Raw genomic sequence first — 20,267 nt, forward strand, 5'->3', positions numbered from 1 at the left:
ATATAGAAACTACATTTTATGACAAAATTTAATATATGTACACGTGCCACAAGCCAAAGTTCCATGGTAAAAATGTAATACAATATTGCACAATTAACAACTCCAAAGACAGCTAATGTAATGTACAATTGTACATAACCTCACAGCATCCTCACATGTAAAATATGTGGGATTTTATTAATATATATATATACTAGTTTCTAAAACACTAAAAGCTTTACACGAAGGACTTACATCCACAATTAACTTCAGCAGTGTATTGCATGGCCTTTTAATTCACCCGTTTGCAACACCTGCTCAAAAGAAGTAACAAGTTCTTCATATGACCCTTGTCATATTATGTTCCGCAATTGTATTTAATCTCATCATGTTTAATGACCTATACGTTAATGTCATGTGTATCAAATCATTTTCTTGTTTTTTTTTTGGACAAGCAGAAACTCGCACAGGAGATAGGAATGAGGGAAAAAAAGGTGAAACATGTGGAAATACAAGCTAATCCATCACATTTGAATAATGGCCCGTAATATATATATACGCCAAACTCCATTCACAAACCAGCAATTAAAATTCAGTATTTACACAGATGTGGTTAAGCAAGATGAAAGAATATGTTGAGAATGAGTGATACTTCCCAAAGACAAAAAGCATACAAGCTTCATCCGAGATAAAAATCACTTGGGCTGTGTTCAGACGGAAATATTTGATATGGATGGAAATTTGAAAAATGGGTTTAAAATCACACTCATATGGGGTAATTACCATCACATATACATAAATTAACAAAGAGGTGAATTTGAAATTCACACAACATAAATCCATCAAAGCAATCATAAGATATATATATATGTATACAGAAAGTTTCTGTAGAAAATGCAGAAGAATAAAGGGTTTCTGATAGTTACTAACCAATGGAAGCGTAATTAGCTTTGTGTGCACTCAAATGGATGAAACCTTCCTTCAGCAAACTCATGCATGCGGAACCGCTCCAGGATTTCGAAAGGCCTGAAGTGGCATTGAAAAATGAATGAATGAATGAGGACCAGTATAAGCAGAACACATTTAACAACCAAATGACTCAGCAATAAACAGTGGACTAGCATACAAATGTATATTCACTGGACTTGCTCGATTGAGCTTAATGGACTTGTACACATCTATTGATTCACACCGAACGTAATGGATATTTTACCAGCAAACATAGACCTGAACTAAGAAAACAAAAGACTCTTCTTGAGCTGACAAACAGATTTAAACAAAACAGCTTTCTCAATCTAAGCTTTTACATCTTTTTAGTCTGGTTTTAGGAGACATTTATCGAGATTGGCAGAAATCAATTTTCCAGAACCACAACGAACTCAGTCTCTGTTTTGTGTAAAATCTAAGATGATGGAATTGCTGGTAATTTATGAAGCCCAAGTTGCCATTCTCAAGAAATTTCTACTTTGTGATCGCCAAAATTTTATGCATGATGACCAAGTGAAGGGGGAAAAACACCATATAACAAACTTTAACTATCAATTGGCAGTAGAAACAAATACAATTATCATGTAGCATAAAAGACGACAGCCACTCAAGTCATTTGTCAACAGAGTAAATATATTCATCAAACATACAAAATTGCTTCCCGAGTGCGACACAATCTGCGTTGATTTTCTTCCATGGCATCTAATACATTTGAAGTCTCTGGTCCTGCTGCTCCCCCAGCTACAATAGAAGGGACAGGAGAATTTGGAGTCCAGATCTGTGTAGTTACAATTGTGAATAAGCTACAATACTTTGAAGCTCTAATAAACGAAAATGATAAATTCCCACTCACCTTTATGGTGCTGTCAATTCCACTTGTTGCGATGACACAGTCATATGGATGGCATTGTATACAGTTCACAACTGTGCAGAAAAAGAGTTGCGGTATCAGAAAACCAGGAGAGGGTAACTGGAGCAGGGGTATATCATGCGCCCAGCATCAGAGAACTGACTTTGAACTCAATTGGCAGGTAAATGCTTGACCAGAGAAAGAATAACAGCAGGGAAGAATTGAGCATGATGATAGCAACAATAGTGTAGATTCTAATTAAAAACACTTCAATCTCATAAAAGACATGTATTCAAGGTCATTATTAAATGTGTACATTGTGCACCAGCATAAAAAATGTGATCCATTGATAGCAATAAACTCAAGCAACATAAACAAACTCTCAATTAACCAAGTCAATGCGTGCCATTACATCTTCCAATTAAATAACAAAATACCGAGATCACAGAAAAACTGGAAATCTTATGAAAGTTGGGAAAAATAATATCCTATGATCACTGTCAGAGGATCACAAACATAAGCAAATAGCCAACAATACTCCATACCCAAATTAGATATTGACCAAACATAGTGTTGTTATATCCACATCATAAGAGTCATATAAGCAAATAAATCTAATTTAAAACAAAAACAAAAAAAACAAAAAGAGAACTGAAGATTTAATGAAGTTTGCAAGACTCAACACACAGAAAACCATTTCTACATGAAAATCAAAGCTAGTCGATATCAAACGATTAGCGATTCATTTGCAATGATCTTGTAAAGCTAACAGATCTTGGTGGAGATGGGGACACTACCAGCTTCATCTCCACGCAGCATCTTTAATAATCGGCCAGATTTTTTTTCCCAAATAAACCATCTTCCGTCATCACTTCCACTGGCAACATATTCACCTGAATACAATTAATAAACAATCAATTTTGTCACTCAGATAACCAAAAATCACACTAGCAAATCCAAATATTCAGAAAGAATTTCACTTGAAGCACACCTAGTTTGGTTGAAGTACTTGTATCTAAATAGGGGCAGCTTTTAGCCCACCCATCTATCCTAAACAAGACATCCCAAGAAAGGAATATCGGTGCTCTGTCGGATGTTCAAATTATGTGAGAAGAGGAACATAAACCTTCACCATTTTACGAGCATAAATCTAGCAGAACCAGATTTTTTGAGAACTTAGCGAAGTATACCTGTTTGTTGGTTCTTTATTCTCACGACCAGCCACATCTAGTTCGACTGGTATGATTTTGTCCAAAGTTCCGACACACGTTGAATCAATTTACACTGTTTAATACAAGTTCAGCCAGAGAAATTTCTGTAAATTTCGTCCAAATCTTGTTTCAATTACTCATTATGTTTTCGGTCACATAAGAAGCAATAAGCAAATTTTAAGTACGATTATCTGCAATGCCCATTTGTCAAACAGTACGCTTGTCTATTTATTTAAATCAAACTTCAAACCACACAGTATTTTGGTGTGGTCATGAAATGCCATTACCAAATCAATGCATGTTACTATTAATTAGCTTCAAGAAGGGATTCCCAGTGTTCTTTGCTGTTATCCTTTCTTTAATCCTAGCCCAAACAGTTATGCAAAATTTGACAAATTCTGCTGCTTCTCTCAGGACCTCAAACCATGAACCCCCATCAATCATATACAGAATCAACTTTATTGTCATAAGCATACTCAATGGTGTCATAATATCTTCTTAGACACAAAAATAGCAAAAAATCTTTTATGATAACAAACAATTCCTTAAGAGAAAAGTAATTTACGTTAACAAACAACTCATTAAGAGAAAAGTAATTAATACTAAATAAAAGAATATTATCCTCCACCCATTAAATAAATACATCTACAATACAGAAACCAAAAAGGATTCTTCCATCACCACCCTCACCTAAAGTATCTTCTTAGACACAAGAATAGCAGAAGATCTTTTATGATAACAAACAATTCATTAAGAGAAAAGTAATTTACGATAACAAACAACTCATTAAGAGAAAAGTAATTAATACTAAATGAAAGAATATTATCCTCCAACCATTATAATAAATACATCTACAATACAAAAACCAAAAAGGATCCTTCCATCACCACCTCACCTAAGTTGCCTTTCATATATCAAGGTCACTACCTACATAGATTTATCTTCATCAATCCGATAATTAGGCACTACAAAAACTTACGCGGTAATAATATTTTATGGCAATATCTACTCCAACAAACTTTACCAAGAGTTGCGTATATTTTAAAAGAGAGGGTAGAATTCCACTGTTGTAACTTCTGCATTCCTAGTGGCTTGGTTAGAATGACAGAAAAATTAGAAGTATTATTAATTTTTTAATAGGAAACTAAACTTTATTATTAAAATAAAAATTTTACAATAGTAGCGGATGAGTAATCCGCAAAACGAATGCTGTTACAATTGAGAAAACACTACCACACTATCGTCATGACCATAAAAATTTTCAATCACTGAGTAAGTCTGAAATAGATAAATGATTAAACTCTGTCAGCTTAGTCGTCCAATTCGCAACTCTGAATTTGATCTTCTCCCAGACGTCATCCACGATCTCCGACAAGTCTGCAAATATTTTTTTTATTTCTCTCCAGCCAAATTGACCAAAAAGTGCAGCGTACCAAGTACCAAAATCTGTTAAATCTTCTCCCAGTTGGACGGCCCGACTCCATAATGAACATGTCTTGTGCCCTTCTCGAAAAGCCCATTCAAATCCCAACTCTTGAAACGCATTTGTCCAAATACCTCTCGGAAAAGAGCAATGCACCAATATATGGTCCTGATTCTCTTCTTGCTTCTGACATAAAGTGCACCATTGCGGGCATAAGACACAGACAGACAATCTTCTTTGCACTGATTCACAAATGGAGAGTTTTCCCAAAGCGACAATTCACGAGAAAACTTGAACCTTTTGTGGGATAGGTACTTTTCAGATATTATCATAATAAGGGAATCATGGGAAATTAGAAGTTGGAAAGAAAGAATCGTAGAAAGATCGAACAGAAAACAGACCTGAAGAGTCTCCCAACCAAACTCTTAAATCCCATGTGCCCAACTCTAACCTAACTGAGTATAAGACCCCTAAAAGATCAGCGAATTCACCTAGTTCGACCTCTTTTAAATCTCTTCTAAAACTCTCGTCCCATTGAAAGCTAGAATTGACTACACTAACGACAACATCTAAAAAGTTACGGATCGGTTAGTTAATTGAGGCGCATATCCCACCCCAAAAAACATCTTCCCAAAAACGAATGATATTACCCAATTTTAACACCACACCAACCAATTGATAAAAAGCCGGGTAAAAACGAGAAATAAATTTCCAAAGAATGTTGAATTCCTGGCCAACCCCACGTCCCACCCATTATCTTGAAGACCATAAATGCTTATTATAACTTTTTTCCACGTCTCCCTTCCCACCGAACCTCTCCACCACTATTTCCCTAGTAGTGTTCTGTTCCTCAAACAAATATTCCCCAATCCCAGTCCTCCCTTGTCCTTCGGTTTACAAACCTGATCCCACTCAACAACAAGGCAATGCGTGCCCCCATCTGCTTCATCACACAAGAAATCCTTTATCAATTTTTCCATCCTTTTTGCCACCCGGCTTGGCATTTTAAACATAGATATAAAGTAAGATGACATAGCGCTTAACACTGATTGACGTATCAAAGTAAGTCGACCCCCTTGATAGGAATGCCTTTTTTCAGCTTGATAGTTTTTTTGCCATTTTGGATATCACGGGTTCCCAAAAGTTAAAAGTCGTAGGATTACCTCCCAACGGAACCCCGAGATACTTAATCTGCCAAATATCTCTTTTGCACCTAGTAGCCGGTGCCAAACCATCGACTTTCTCTTCCGAAAAATTAATCCCAACACCACACTTTTTGCCAAATTAATTTTCAAGCCCGATTGCCCGAAGGAATTGAGTATTTCCACTAATGTCATCACATGCCTCTCTGACTGAACCAAAAACAAAGTATCATCCGCAAATTGGATATGTGAAATTTCCAAATTTCCTCTCCTTATTGTGAGTCATGTTACTTCATTCAATGCCTTGGCCTTGTCTACCAACCTCCCCAAACCATCAACAACTAAATTAACAAGGAAAAGGGATAATGGATCCCTTTGTCTAAGGCCTCTATCTCCCTTTTAAATTTTCCCCTTGGCGTTCCGTTAATGAAAATCGAGAAAGACACTTGAGACATGTACCCCATAATCCACCTCCTCCATATATCTCCAAACCATTTCTTTTGTAGCACATAATCTAGAAATCTCCAATCGACATTGTAATAAGCCTTTTCCAAATCAAATTTAAAGACCCAACCTTTCTTTTTTTTTTCCATCCATATTCATCAACAACTTCATTCGCAATGAGACAACAACCCAGAATATGTCTCCCTTTAATAAGAGCACACTGGTTTTCTGCTATTGTAGTTGCCAAAACTTTCTTCAGTCTATTAGTCAAGATTTTGGCCAATATCTTATACATGCTCGTTGTCAAACTAATTAGTCTAAAATCATTTACCTTAATCGGTTCTTGGTTCTTTGGAATTAGGCAAATATAGGTTTCGTTTGTTATGCCATAAACAACTCCTCCTTCAAAAAATTCAGCAAACACCTTCATTAGATAAGCTTTGACCGTATCCCAACTTTCTTGAAAGAAAGCCAATGTAAATCCGTCCAGCCCTAGAGCTTTGGATCCATCACTATCAAACACCACTCTTTTAATCTCTACCTCTGAAAATGGAATCTCCAACTCCCCCGCTTCAAGCCTATCTATAGGGCACCATTCCAACCCATCGAAACCCTCCATCCCCGTCCAATTTTCTATACAGATTCCTATAGAAGTTAATAATGTTCTCTTCAATCTGTCTCTCCTTCGTAACCACGGACCTGTCCTCCAACTCCACTTTATCTATCGTTGATTTGTTCTTTCTGTTGGTCATTAATGAATGGAAGAATTTTGAATTCTTATCCCCTTTCCTCAACCATTTCCACTTTCGCTCTTTGATTTTCAATTTGGAATCTTCTAAAAAACAGAATTCTCAGTTCACACCTTGCGGATCTTCTTTTCTCATTAAGAGTTTCTGACCAACCTCCCTTAGCCTCTAACTCATCCAACCGATTTATCTTATTGGCCAACTCCGTGTATATGACAACTCCTCCAAATACCTCTCTATTCCATTTGGAAACCTCCACTTTAATTCCTTTAAGTTTTTTCATAAACTTATACCCTTCCCACCCCTGAAAAACCCCATTATTCCACCATGATTGGACTAGATCTTTAAATTTATGGTGTAACAACCAACATTCTCAAATCTAAATGGAGCAGGACCCCACATCGACTTTGCGGTATCAAGCATCACTAACCAGTGGTCTTATGTAATTCTGGGCAACACCGTTTGTCTGAAATTGGGGAAAATGTCCCTCCAGCCCCTGGATATGAGGCATCAGTCTAATAGGCAACAAATCGGTTCGGCCCTAAAATTTGACCACGCGTAATTTGCGTTCAAAAGTGAAGGGTCATGAAGTCCCAATTCCATATCAATTTATCGAAACATAGCATGCTCGTGGTGTTTGAAAGGCTATTCATCTTTTCTCCTGTATTTCTGACCACATTAAAATCCCCTCCCAGACACCATTTGTCACCACAAATTGAGTTCAAGCCTGTTAATTCATCCAGAATAACTCTCTTTCGCTTGGCTTCACCGGTCCGTAGATGGCTGAAACCACCAATTTATCTCTTCATTCCAACAAATTTCAATCGACACCGAGATATCCCCTATCAAGTTATTACTGACCACCACCACTTTCGGATCCCGCATCACTAGTATACCCCCAGATCTTCCAACCGAAGCTACACAAACCCAATCAACAAATCTAGAATTCCACAAACTAGCCACAAATCGTTTATCCACCTGTTCTTTCTTAGTTTCCAAAATCACCATTATCTTCGGAGTTTCCTTACGTATGACAGCTCGAACTAGTTCTCTCCTTCTTGCTGCCCCTCCTCCCTTTATATTCCAAGAGCATATTTTCATGACAAAGAGTTGGAACCCATCGAAGTCGAACCTCTCTCATAGTTGATTCCACACTTTAATCTGTATAATTCTCTACTTAAAAGTCTCGTCGATTTCCTCACCCCATTCCAACAGTTTCCATCTCTACTCTCCCCCCGATCTCCTTTGCAACACATATTATTCTCCATCTCGACCCGTTTGGAAATTTCTCTCTCGGAACTCGACAAGAAATCTACCCTCGTTGTCCCTCCTCCTGATAGACCACTAGACAACCCCAATACTGAGAATGGCGCTGGTAAAATAGAATGGAGACTAAAAGAATGATTTAGAAATGAAGAATGAATGCCGGTTAGTACATGTCCCACATTAGGTTTCTCATTATCAGGTTGAAGTGGCTTAGTGATAAACATAAGCTCCTTCGACGGTGAGAACAGCCCTTTTAGTACCACAGTCTCTTCAACAGTCTTAATTGACTTCTCTGATTGGAAAGAAGCCTGACTATCGGGTTCTAATGTATCAAGCTCAATCTCCAGCAGATCATCTTGTGAATCATCAAACTCAATTTTTACTCAGTCATCTGAATCATGTATCCCCAACTTCTGGCCATCTTCCTTGATAAAGAGATCTGAATCTGTAATCCCATCATCATTGTGACCCGAAAAATTTCCTCCACCCTGTCACTTTTATGTCTTCTGCGATAGACCTTCCCATAAGTAGGCACTCGCTTATTATTGCTTGCAGCGCCCACCCTAATGTCTTGCTCGTTGGCATCAATTTTGTTCATTGAATGTATTGGTGAACGTCTGAATTTTGTTACTTCTTTTGGATGAATTTCCTCAATATCTTGAATACTTTTCCCCCAAAATGTGGTGCCACTGTCGCGCTCTTTTATGCTGAACGTTTCTGATGTTTTGAAGTTATTTCATTGTTCCCATTTCCAAATCTTTTCCTCCTGTCTTCCGTGCTCAATGGTTGATCTAGTTTGATTTTGATCTCCGAATCTTTCTTTCCTTTGACGGCTTATGACACCGCCTTTCTTATCTGTTTCCTATGAATATTTGTGTTACCCCAACCCGCCACGTTCCTCCTACCATTCACCACTACTTGTGCATATGTTAGCCATTCATACTGCTCATAAGTTGCAGGATCGATGGATTTTACCCGAATTCTAATCTCTATATTCTCCCTTCCAACGGAATCTGCATCCTGCTTTTTATAAACCCTCCATCAATGCCCTTCACCTTAATCTTGGCTGCTTCCAAATCACGGAACTGCAATGTCCGCATTGGTCCCCAATAATTTTAAAAGTATCTTTCTACCATAAATTCCAAGGTAGCCCACAAATCCTAATTCATTCGTTGCAACATTTGTCTACCCTATTTGTCGTATTAATATCCGGTCTCCACTCCTCGAAGTTCAAAGACACCCCACTATCGAAGAATCCTCTTTTCAGCTTTATATAGTATGAGAACTCATCCGAATTTGATGGCCACCATAGTGCTTTGTTGGCTTGAAACGGGAATAGTTTTACTGATTTATTTGTAGAGTTCCCAAGAACGGTTTGAATTAATTCCCAAGAAATATTTACCCTACTTTTGGTAACAATGACTGCTTCATGCCACTCCATGTTCGTTCTTAGTCTACCACTGTACTCCGTATTTTCAGCTGCCCTCGTTTAGACTCCCTCTCTATTGTTCTATCGTCTTGTTTCACTGTGTTTATTCTCAACGTGTTGGAACCGTGATGTAGAGTATATTGTTGAGTCCTTCTTTGATAACTCCCTGACAGCAACTTACCCAAGGTATTTGATATGATCTTCCATCCCCCTGAATTGTAACCGCTGGGCACAATTGTAATTTGCTTTATGCCCCTCGTACAGAATTTGTTCACCTCAACGAATCTTCCAAATTTGCTGTTAAATCTCTGTATTGAAGACCGCATTGCTTCCCCTATATCGATGGAAGTCCGAGCTTGAATAGGGGTTATCGACGAAGTCCTTGAATCTTAGGCTTATCCAACGTGCATCCTCACGGTCGAAGTCCAGCATGTAACTCGATTCTTACGTGTATTGCTAATTTCATGCTCCTCTTTCTTGATAGTGGACCACTAGTCCACTTTATGTAATGCAAAAAATGAATTTTTAATAAAATTATTAAGCTTCTTATAAAAAAAAAAGAGTGCGAAAGCACTAAGTACAGCAGAAAAAATCCCGTCTAAAAAAACGAAACTGTTGAGGCTTGAGCTTGACAAAAGTTTTCCGGCAATCGGCAATCGGGGCCGGGACAAGTGGTGAGGGTGTGGTCGACGATGATGGAGCTCATGGGGCACTGTTTGGGGAAGAGGGTTGGGCGCTGGAACAAAGGTTACACAAGGAAGAGAGCATTTTTTTTAAAAAAATTCTCTCTCTGGGGCTAATTTGAAAAATACCGCTTCTAGTTGTTCTTGTTCCATTAGAAGTATTACGAATTGTCCTGTAATGAAATTTGCATAAAAGAACGAAAGGAAGAACCGACAGAATAATAAGGTGCATCAAAAAAATTCTAAGAAATCTTCAGTTGTGTGTTTTACAACAGCCAGGCTTATTTGAGAGTTCACTCACATAAAGATTGAATAAAAGATATAAAAAAATACCTCTTCGACCAATAAAACTAGCTTGTTTTATGTCGGTGCCGATGTTACAGTGACCAATATATCTCTGCTTCATATCTGTTATGGTCTCGGGCTGCAATATGAAAAGGACAAGAAATTCTTACGCTAATGCAGAAAGTAATTAGCAGAAAGCAACAATGAAAAATCGTCAAACAGCCTCATAGAGTTAGTTTACTACTTTAGCGTCGAGTGTTTGTCATCCACACCAGAATTCGAACATGGAACCATAACAAATTGAAGTAAACAAACAGATCCACATTCAATTCTGCTTCTGGCAAAGAAATGGAAAGAAAGGGGTTATGGAGAAAGAAAATAGTCCCCCCTCCTGGTAATAGGACTTGAAAAATTTGGACTGCGAAGGACTTTGGGCATGCAACGTGGAGAAGAGAGCTCACAAAAATTTCAAATTCAGTGTGTATCAAAAATGGGACCATGGCTAAAATGAAAGAGGAGAGATACAGGCCATCACCAAACGAAGAAGCCTGAAGACAAGTCCGCAACCGAATAACAATAGCAACTACAAATCATAATAAAGAGCTAATAAAAGGAAAATAGCTAAACAATGAAGTGAAAGAAAGGTTCACAGTAGACTTGACACATTTATAGAGTTTGCTAAAAAAGCAATTGCATAACATGATACTTGATGAAAGAACAAAATTTTAAGGTAACGGAATAGACAAGAACCTGATATGGAACTTTATCATTTTCACTTGACAATTGGAGCGACCCACAAGTATCGTTAGGTCTTCCATTTTCCAAGGCTGTAGCATCTCTCCTGCGAATTCTTAAATTCAAGTTCCTATCAAGAATAGCAGAGTCAACACTATCTCCTCCTTCACCCGATATTGATGTTTCAAAATCCAATTCTAGTTCTTCATAGTCAGAGTCTTCTCTTTCTGGACCATCTAGTAAAGCACTGTCTGCTTCTGAATGGTAGATAATATCACTCAGAGAAAGTACTCTTCCAGATTGATATTCAGACTTCGACCCTCCATCGCCATGCATGTCAGCTTCAATTTCAACTATCAAGTCATGTCCATGGCATTGTGCAAAGATTAAGAAATAGTACTTATCCTTATATTATATTAGCTGGTTCACATAATCACACAATTTTATAATCTTCTTAGATTTGCTTCTGTGTATAAATAGTCTGAAAGGTGAATTTGCAAATCATAAGTTTAACATACTATTGACAGTTTAACATACTATTGACACATAAAATGGATTTGGAAACTATGATTACTGCTCATGAAAAGATAAGATTTGCTATTGCAGCATGGAATAGATACATCTAACACCTAATGGCGGGAGACATTAAAATTATATCGAGCGTAATGGCATCTATAGATACCATATATCATTCAGGCATGTACCAAATAATACTTGAACCAAAAAATGGATATTCAATAATGTGAATGACAGAAGAATTTGTCTATCCTAGCCTAGCATGCAGAGGGCCCATATATATACTCATGATAGAGAAGTAGAAAGCGTGAGAGATGTTCAGTTCAACATGTTATTACCAAAACAAAGCTTCAAGGTGAAACGAGAAATTCGTTGAGCATGATACTTTTTGTAGAACAAGATAGTTAAGCATGATTAAGATAGAATTATCAAAAAATAATCAAAATCAGAATATAACGCTTTTTAAGTGGGGAGATCAAAATTTAATGCGATTCCACTTTCATTTAAGCTAAATTAAATGACTAAAGTTCTCTCTTCTAGTGAAGAAGTCTGGATAGATATGAATCGCAAAAAGTCAAAAACATTAAAATCAGAACAAGAAAATGCATTTTAGAAGAATCGAAAGTTTCAGTAGGAGAAATGAAAATAAAATATAACAATAATAAAGAATGTAAATAGTCTTTCTTCTTTTTGTTGTAGCTTGCGTAAAACATGTGGCAAGTAAATATTTGTTTATATATATTTTTTTGAATTTTAAATATTTCAATCTAGATGCGATATGATCAAACCATCAAACACAAGTCACTTAACTAAAAGTATTAGATATGCACGATGCATATAATATCGTCATGGATGTCATTAAGAAGTCGATTTTTGTCAGGCACTTTTGAAGCTATGCAATAGCTTCCTTTATTTGTTGCACTGGGTTGCTGGGATTTCCCCTTAAATAGTTTTCTTGGTTGTCAATTCATATATTATTATTATTATTTGTGCATCCAGTGATGATACTCTAATTATGCCAAAAAGAGAAAATCCTAATATAGGGTCACTTTCAGGTTAGATGAGATTATATAAAATTGTTGATCTCATGTCTAGCTCATGATGACCCTGAAGGGACAATTACGATATTAAAAGGCAAAAAAGAGGAAAAAGGCAAACCTGCAGCGATGCTCTTCTTTATATTTTCCACCTTTTCCATGACTTCAAAATCTGATGGAGCTAGAGCTTGAGCTGCAATAGCAAAGTCCAAAGCTTGCTTGTGCTTGTTTAACTGCAATGCCAACAAACAGAGTCAGTAACACCAATAATAGAACTACAGAAATGAGTATTGTCTTCATATCTGCAGCAAAAACAAAGTGAGTGCTTTAGTTATATGATAGTCATATTCTACATGTACATCCCAAGGAGGGGTCCTGAACCACAGAATTGCACACCGGTCACCGGACATGTGAATTCTAGAACATTTAAATCAAGGACTCCGGAAAAAAAAAAATTTGCCTGAATATCACTCAGTTACCATGGTCAAGCCTTCAGCCATACAAATTAATGCCATAACTGAAGTAGGATCGATTTTCCGGGCTTGATAGCAGTCCCTGATAGCCATGTGCACATCATTTTTCCATCTCCGCTGCAACAAGGGAAAAATGGTCGATTTAATGGAAAACACAACTCTTGCATAAATCTAGACAGGAATTGAAAGATACATAGATCATTAAGACCTTGAGCAACAAGGATGCACGGATACACAAACATTCGAGCACAATAGTCGGCTCAATCTCAAGACCAAGAAAAGCTAAAACTTCATTACAAGCCTCAATTCCATAATAAAAATCCAATTCTCCTTTTAAAGTTCTCTGTGCAATCTGGATCAACTTCCTGCACTTTTTAATCTGTAAGCACATAATTAAATTAATCATCAGCAATAAAAAACCTGAGTGATAAATCAACTTGGAGTAGAAAAGGGTTCATACCTTTGCAGAAATCTTGCTTCTTACAGGAAAACCGTTCAGAGACATGCCCCATGCAGAGGAGTGTAAATCTGTTCCACCGTGTGGGGGATAAAAGCTGATAAGCTTTGTGACGTCTTCTGACGTGTACCTCATTGTACTCCCAGAAGCTGCTAAAAAAAAACTTTCCATGACTTCATGGTATGGTATGGTAGCTGTTATGCATTAACTTTTACAGATAATTTGACCATGCTCTCACTGCATTCATCTAAATACGATAACCTATCTCTTTCATCTAGGTATCAAGAGCTTCTAACTAATAACCAAAAGCCAATGAAGCAAAAATTGAAAACTCTACACCCATCATTAGATATTAGCAAACACCTAAATACCAGCATACGATATAAACTTTTTGCTGAGAAACATCCAATATTCCCATAAAACCCAGTCATGTCACATGAATGAAACAGTAACATCACCCCATGCTCTAAATATTTAGACAACAAACAGCATATAACTTGGCGAGGATGATGTAAAGAAAAGCACAATCTTATTTTATTCAATAACTGACAATTAAGCGTAAAAAACGTACCAAGATTTGCATCCATCAAGTACACATGCTCACCACTGTAACTAAGAAGAACCTCCTCACCATTAGGACTAAAAGCGACATGAGTAAGATGCAAGCTAAAATTACCCTGGAAAGAAAGAATAAATAATATAATAGCTACGAGACAGCTTCTGTTTCTAAAAGGACAGAGAATCTTGTACATAAACTGAAACAGATCAGGTATACAACACACACACTTGTACACAAAGACGCTCACAATAAATATCATATCGACTTAAGGAGTAAGGTAAAAGGTGTACCAAACCTATTATATTTTACCCCCTTTTTAAAGTTCACCACCCATTCTGTTGAAGTTAGAAGTAAGCTAAGATAAAACTGCTCATAGAAGAGAGCAAAAAAACCATCAGCATCGAAAGATGCGCGTTCAGGGAAAAAACCAATGCACTGCATCTTAAGAAATAGAATACTTGAAGTTATAGACTTGGAGAGTGACACTATATTGTTATAAGGATAATACAGTTCAGCAAAGAAGCTTTAAACACCAAATCTGCGCTCCCACTTTCACAATCTGCTCTAAGAATTTTGAAGTAAACTGTAAATGAATGAGGCTTTCAATATAGCTGACAATCATGACACACCTGTTTACTAATGGAAGCAATAACTACCAGATAAACAACAAAAATTACAATTGTTTTGAATTAGTTTACAGAGAACAGCAGCAATGATCTCAGGACAAATTGATATACTAACAAGGTCAGAAAGATGCATCGGGCAGAAGTAATTGACGCATGGTGGCGATGTCATCTTTTTTTGACTAGAAGACATTGGCGGTAGCATTCGTCTATCATACAAACGCACAAATGAATCACTGCAAGAATTTTGCAAGGATATTATTAGATTCAGTCAATACTCTTAACATGTATATAGCAAAATTAACTATGATCTACCTGCCGCCAACGAGAAGTAAATGAGGTCTAGCATAACTGATATCACAAGACTTCAACATAAGCACATGTTTGGGTGGATCTGCTAATGATTTTTTAGCTCCACAGCGCAAATCAAGCTGCAAACAAGAAGCACGAGGCCACGTCTTACAGAGTGTGGAAGAAAACACAGTTTACTTTTTACAGGAAACAAAAAGCCAAAACCATTACATTATGGCAGATGAATGTGTGCATGTGTCTGTTTGTTGGGTTCAGAAAAGGGGGTTGACATCCTAGAATACCTAAATCAGCTGGATAACATTGTAATAAAATAAAAAATGAGTGTTTGACCGCCCAGTTGCTAAAACACAATGCAAAAGATGACCAAGGAATTCCGTTTACTTCCCTGAAGCCCTTGCCAGCATAATACTCGATTATGTACATGCAACCTGGTGATACTCTATTACTAGCACTGTACCCAACTATCTCAAGTCTCCCATGAAAAACAACAGTCCAATGAGATCACATTGAGTGAAACAATTAATTCACCGGGTATCACTCCATGTCACCAGTTTCAACAAAAAATAGTCACAAGAATCATTTGTCCAAAACGGGATGATAATTTAAATATGTCCTTGTTATTATTCGCACATTCTCTCAGATTAGAGGAATCTTTTATAGCACCAGGACATTATAGGCTCCATTTAAAGCTTTGGGGCTATAATATCTCAGCTAATGCATTTGTGTCAACTTATTTAGTTCACATCTATGCTCTTAACAATAAATGTCGAGACCTAAGTTAATAGATGTCAAGGTATTAGCAGTGTGGGTCCTGAAAACTAAAATGCAGGGTCTTAATTATAAACCTTTGCCGTGGTGTGGCACAATACACAATTGATTTACAAGATGGATTTACAAGAGACAATGACACTATTTAGGATTTTGACAAAACTGAGACATGAATAAAGCAAAAGGATTTTTAGATAGGAGAAAGACGATGTAGTAGGATGCAGCAGAAATGTAAGAAGAGGAAAACATGACTTAAAACTTACAAGGACGTTACGACATTCTTGGTGAGAGGACCCAGCAGCAGGGCATGAAGCACATTCACGAAAATCATGTTGTCTCAGTGTCCCATCTTCACTGGCACTCCACACCACATTGGGATTCCCGGCTTCCACCTAAAAAACAAAATCAATAAATTTACAAGCACAGAAGCACAGCTCCCATTGAGTCAACATGGAATAACTTTAAAAGGAAAGAAGAGTTTACAGCTAATTTTTTAACCCTCCTTGTGTGACATTGAAAAAGTGCTAATGGGTTGATTCCACCACCATCCCGTTCTCTGCCCTTTAAACGAGATAAATTGAATAGTCGCACCTGTAATAGAATAGAATTCCTTCAGCAAAAAAATAAAAAATAAAAAGTTTAGTAATACGTGATAATCTACAATGAAATATTACCTCAGCATCCCCTGCCCCAGAAACAACCAATTCATCTGAAGTTTCGGGAACAAATTTTGTACAGAATATGTTAGCAGAATGGCCGGTGTCAATGGAGAGCAAAAGTTTTCGGCTTGAATAAGACCAAATATTAAGCTGCAGCGAATACAGAACACATTGTCAAATCAAGAGCTAGATAAATTATACGACAGTACATCACTAATAAGGCCCCCAAAGGAAGTCCTACCACAATAGGAAGAATAAAAGGAAATATTCCCACAGAAAAGCTGCCCGCAGAAAACTAAACAATCATGTTCAAAAATAACATATATGCTACGTCATACTCATATTATTGCCACTGAGAGAAGATAAATCATTAGAGACATTCATGTAACAGCTTGCTCGCTATATTTTTTTATCCTAACGATGACCAACAACTAAAAAATATAATAAACATGAAGGATAGATTAAATAAGCTTGAGTTAAACGTACTGAGATAAAAATCCCCCACGGTGGCAGTTTCTTTACAAAATCTACTACTTTCAGATGGTAAGATTGGATTCTGCCAAAGGAAAAAAAACCTTTTCGAGTAACAGTCCAAAGAATGTTCTTTGGATAGAAATGGCTAACCTTATCTTAGGTGAACATTGGGGATTGTTTAAAACTTTAATGCTGATGTTAGTGGATCCAAAACAATCACATGTGCAAGGCTGGTTCCACTTTTTTTTTGCATCAATTCAATTTTTTTGTGATTTCTCATCGTCTATAATGGGCATTTCTTGGAGATTTAATGATACTCGATCCAATGTAATAACTAATTTTGACTCTATATATTTGGTGGGAGTGTGCTAAACCTCACACAATTAGGGATTGGAAGTTTGTATGCTGCAGATTCAAGCTTTAAGATTTTCTTTTCATTTTGCAATCTAGTTTTGAGAATTACTATCCTTTGTAATCCAACTTCATATTTTAATAAATCTTAGTTTCGTATAAAAAAAAAGATTAACCACGCTGAGAAGTGTGGACATCGTCCAATCTAGGTCTTTAATAATGTTAGGTGATTATTTATATACTCTATAGTAGAATCATACTCGTGCATCATCAGATCCTGATACCAACAGCGAACCTTCTGAATTCCATGCCAAAGCATTTACACAACCACGGTGCCCCTGTCAAACAAAAAAAACACCCTTTATCTAACTATTCATAAAAAATTAACCACTACACTTGTATATTAAAGTACACATAACACAAACTGCTAAAATGTCTTAAAAGTGATGAAACAAATTCAAAACACATCAATGACATTTAAATACAATCAGCATTAGTATATGGCTATTCCAGCCAATAAACATGCAGTTTCAGAACTCAGAGCTCACACATCGAAACTCTACAGGTTTCACAAAATCATGAGTTCTTAAGAAATTATTTTGACCCATAGAATCGCATCAATATGAACCCCCAAATATATTTTGGGCCATAAGGAAATAAAACCTCTCGTATACATCAAAATTTTGAGGCTAACTATCAATAATAGCGACTACCTATAAAGCTCTCAAAGGATCAGCTAGCTAAAAGATACTCTTAAAATAGTAAGTAGTTTTTTTCTTAAATCATACTACTTGAGGTATTTGGCTGCTTGTTCGGTAGACTTGTATATTCAAAAAAGAAATTGAAAACTATTACTATTATTATGTCTAAGGCTATAAGCATAGCATAACAGAGACAAATGTTTGGTATCATGGTCTATTTAGTTTTTTTTCCTTTTTTTTATTTTTTTCATCAATTCAAATTGCCGTTCAGTCCCTCATTAATTTATACATTATGGTATGACCCCCATATAAATATAATCAATTCAAATTGCAGTATGACATTTCATTACTTTCAAAAATTATAACATTACCCATATTTGAATATAAATCAAATTAATGATATAAAAATTGTACAAGCTCGTAAAGCATGCGCCGGTGCACTAGTTTTAATTATGTTTGACTGATTTGACATGAAGCCAATAGAAATGACCTAATTAAAACAAACAATTCCGAGATCTATTTTTCAGTGGTAGTGCTTTTGTAAGCTCAAAGTAGAAGTTATACATCAAAGTAAATGTAGGTGCTGACATTCAGCGCACTCTTTACAAAGCATGCAGGTCGTAAGAAGTCATTGAGAGACAGCAGAAACAAGGAGTCATTTCCCAAGTAAGAACAAAATTTTCAGGGCTGTTTGGTATTCTGTTCAAGTTATAAGAAATTTTTATTGGCTGCGCCATTAGAAATTCATGTTGGTATCTGTTCCTCCCACTCAAAGCACCATAAACTAATTGACTCATTTTTCATAGATCAGATCAATGTCAAAAATATATAAGAAGAGTGTTCATAAATACCTCCAGTTCTCTTTCTAGTGACAGCCTTCGCAAGAGTGAGGAATGTGTTTGCACATCTTTATTAAAATCCTGGACATAAAATGGAGGAAGAGTAATCGCACTATATTCTCAGCCAAGTACCGTGGTTTAAAGAATCAAAACACCATGAATGTATCTAAAGATAGGTATTTGAGAGATTTCAAGTTTCAACATATATATTCTAGTTTATGTTCATTCAAACACCAGAACCACAAATTCACACCTTTCACAAATTCCAGATAACCTTCTTCGTAAGGGTTTCAAGTGCCAGTATGCTTGTTCTTTTCAACTACACATTCAGACTACTCTAATTCATAGGGTACTTATACTTAGTCTTAAATTTCCAAAGTGGAAAAAATATATTCCAAAACAGGAAAAAGTATCATAAATTCTGGCATTTCAGAAACCCCATTTTCTCTCGAGAAACTTTAACATTTCCAAAAAGAACTCAAAGGTTCTGGTTAATACATTTCCTTTCGCAACAGATTAACCAGCAAACCCCATTAGATGATAAAATCCCTTGTATCACTGAAACGAATTGATAATCAAATCTCGGCGAGAATTCAACAATCCTATAAAAGTCATAACTCATTAAAGCATATGAAACATATAAAGAATCGTATATTTGGAATAAATTGGTGACAAATACAGAGCACTTAGACCAGAGAATAATAAACAATGAACAGCAACGAATGTGAGATTAATAACAGAACAAACATGGTGAACCCCGATTGTTCGACTGTCGATGAAATTTGTGATGCTGCCGTCGTTAAAGCAGATTGATGACTCCATTCAACAGGCAAAAGAAACAAAAATCGCCGCTGGTTTATCGTCAATTTACCCTCTTCATCAAGCCTTCGTATATTTTTTCTCCACAGTGAAAACACACACTACTCCACGCTACGCTACGTTAATGGGAGAATAATAGGCCGATCGTGTATATATATGTTGGCAGAAATGGAACACGTGTCGTCCTCTAGGTGTCTCACGTGTGAGCAGTGATTGGGCTACTAATAACGGGCTTCTGTTTGGGCTTCTGCTCATGGGCCCAAATGCAAAGAAAGGGTTTTCAAAATCAAATTGGTATTTGACGAAATTTTATGTCATTTGGGTTTAACTAAATAATTTTTTTACAAAATTAAAGAGAATTTATGAGATTTGATTATGGAGAAAATACAATTTATTTTTAATATTAACTTTATATATCCACATCATAATTTTTTTAAAAAAAAACATTAATAAAATATGATATTTATGAAATCCTGTAAAGTAAAGTCACTCGTTTTAT

At 36.4% G+C, this 20,267-nt stretch overlaps 1 protein-coding gene across 3 annotated transcripts; it reads right to left on the bottom strand.

The window, feature by feature from the left end:
• Positions 1-223: 223 nt before the first annotated feature.
• On the bottom strand, positions 224-19,881 carry LOC140832775 (protein ALTERED SEED GERMINATION 2). Of its 3 annotated transcripts, none has more exons than XM_073196949.1 (20): positions 19,697-19,881; positions 18,962-19,030; positions 17,670-17,747; positions 16,600-16,734; positions 16,409-16,516; positions 16,189-16,317; positions 15,161-15,276; positions 14,964-15,081; positions 14,235-14,340; positions 13,667-13,812; positions 13,415-13,585; positions 13,213-13,323; positions 12,855-12,966; positions 11,196-11,533; positions 10,494-10,584; positions 2,614-2,709; positions 1,820-1,890; positions 1,617-1,744; positions 910-1,005; positions 224-293 (listed from the first exon to the last, which is right to left on the bottom strand). In XM_073196949.1, exons 1-19 carry the CDS (start codon positions 19,769-19,771, stop codon positions 924-926), a joined length of 2,280 nt encoding a protein of 759 aa, XP_073053050.1. In that variant the 5' UTR covers positions 19,772-19,881; the 3' UTR covers positions 224-293; positions 910-923. The 3 variants fall into 3 exon arrangements, with proteins under 3 accessions (XP_073053050.1, XP_073053051.1, XP_073053049.1); XM_073196950.1 differs by having other exon boundaries at positions 11,196-11,521; positions 13,667-13,815; XM_073196948.1 differs by having other exon boundaries at positions 13,667-13,815.
• Between the last annotated feature and the right edge of the window lie 386 nt (positions 19,882-20,267).

Source organism: Primulina eburnea, chromosome 5 (assembly GCF_022965805.1).
Source record: "Primulina eburnea isolate SZY01 chromosome 5, ASM2296580v1, whole genome shotgun sequence".
In the NCBI taxonomy this organism is placed as follows: Eukaryota; Viridiplantae; Streptophyta; class Magnoliopsida; order Lamiales; family Gesneriaceae; genus Primulina; species Primulina eburnea.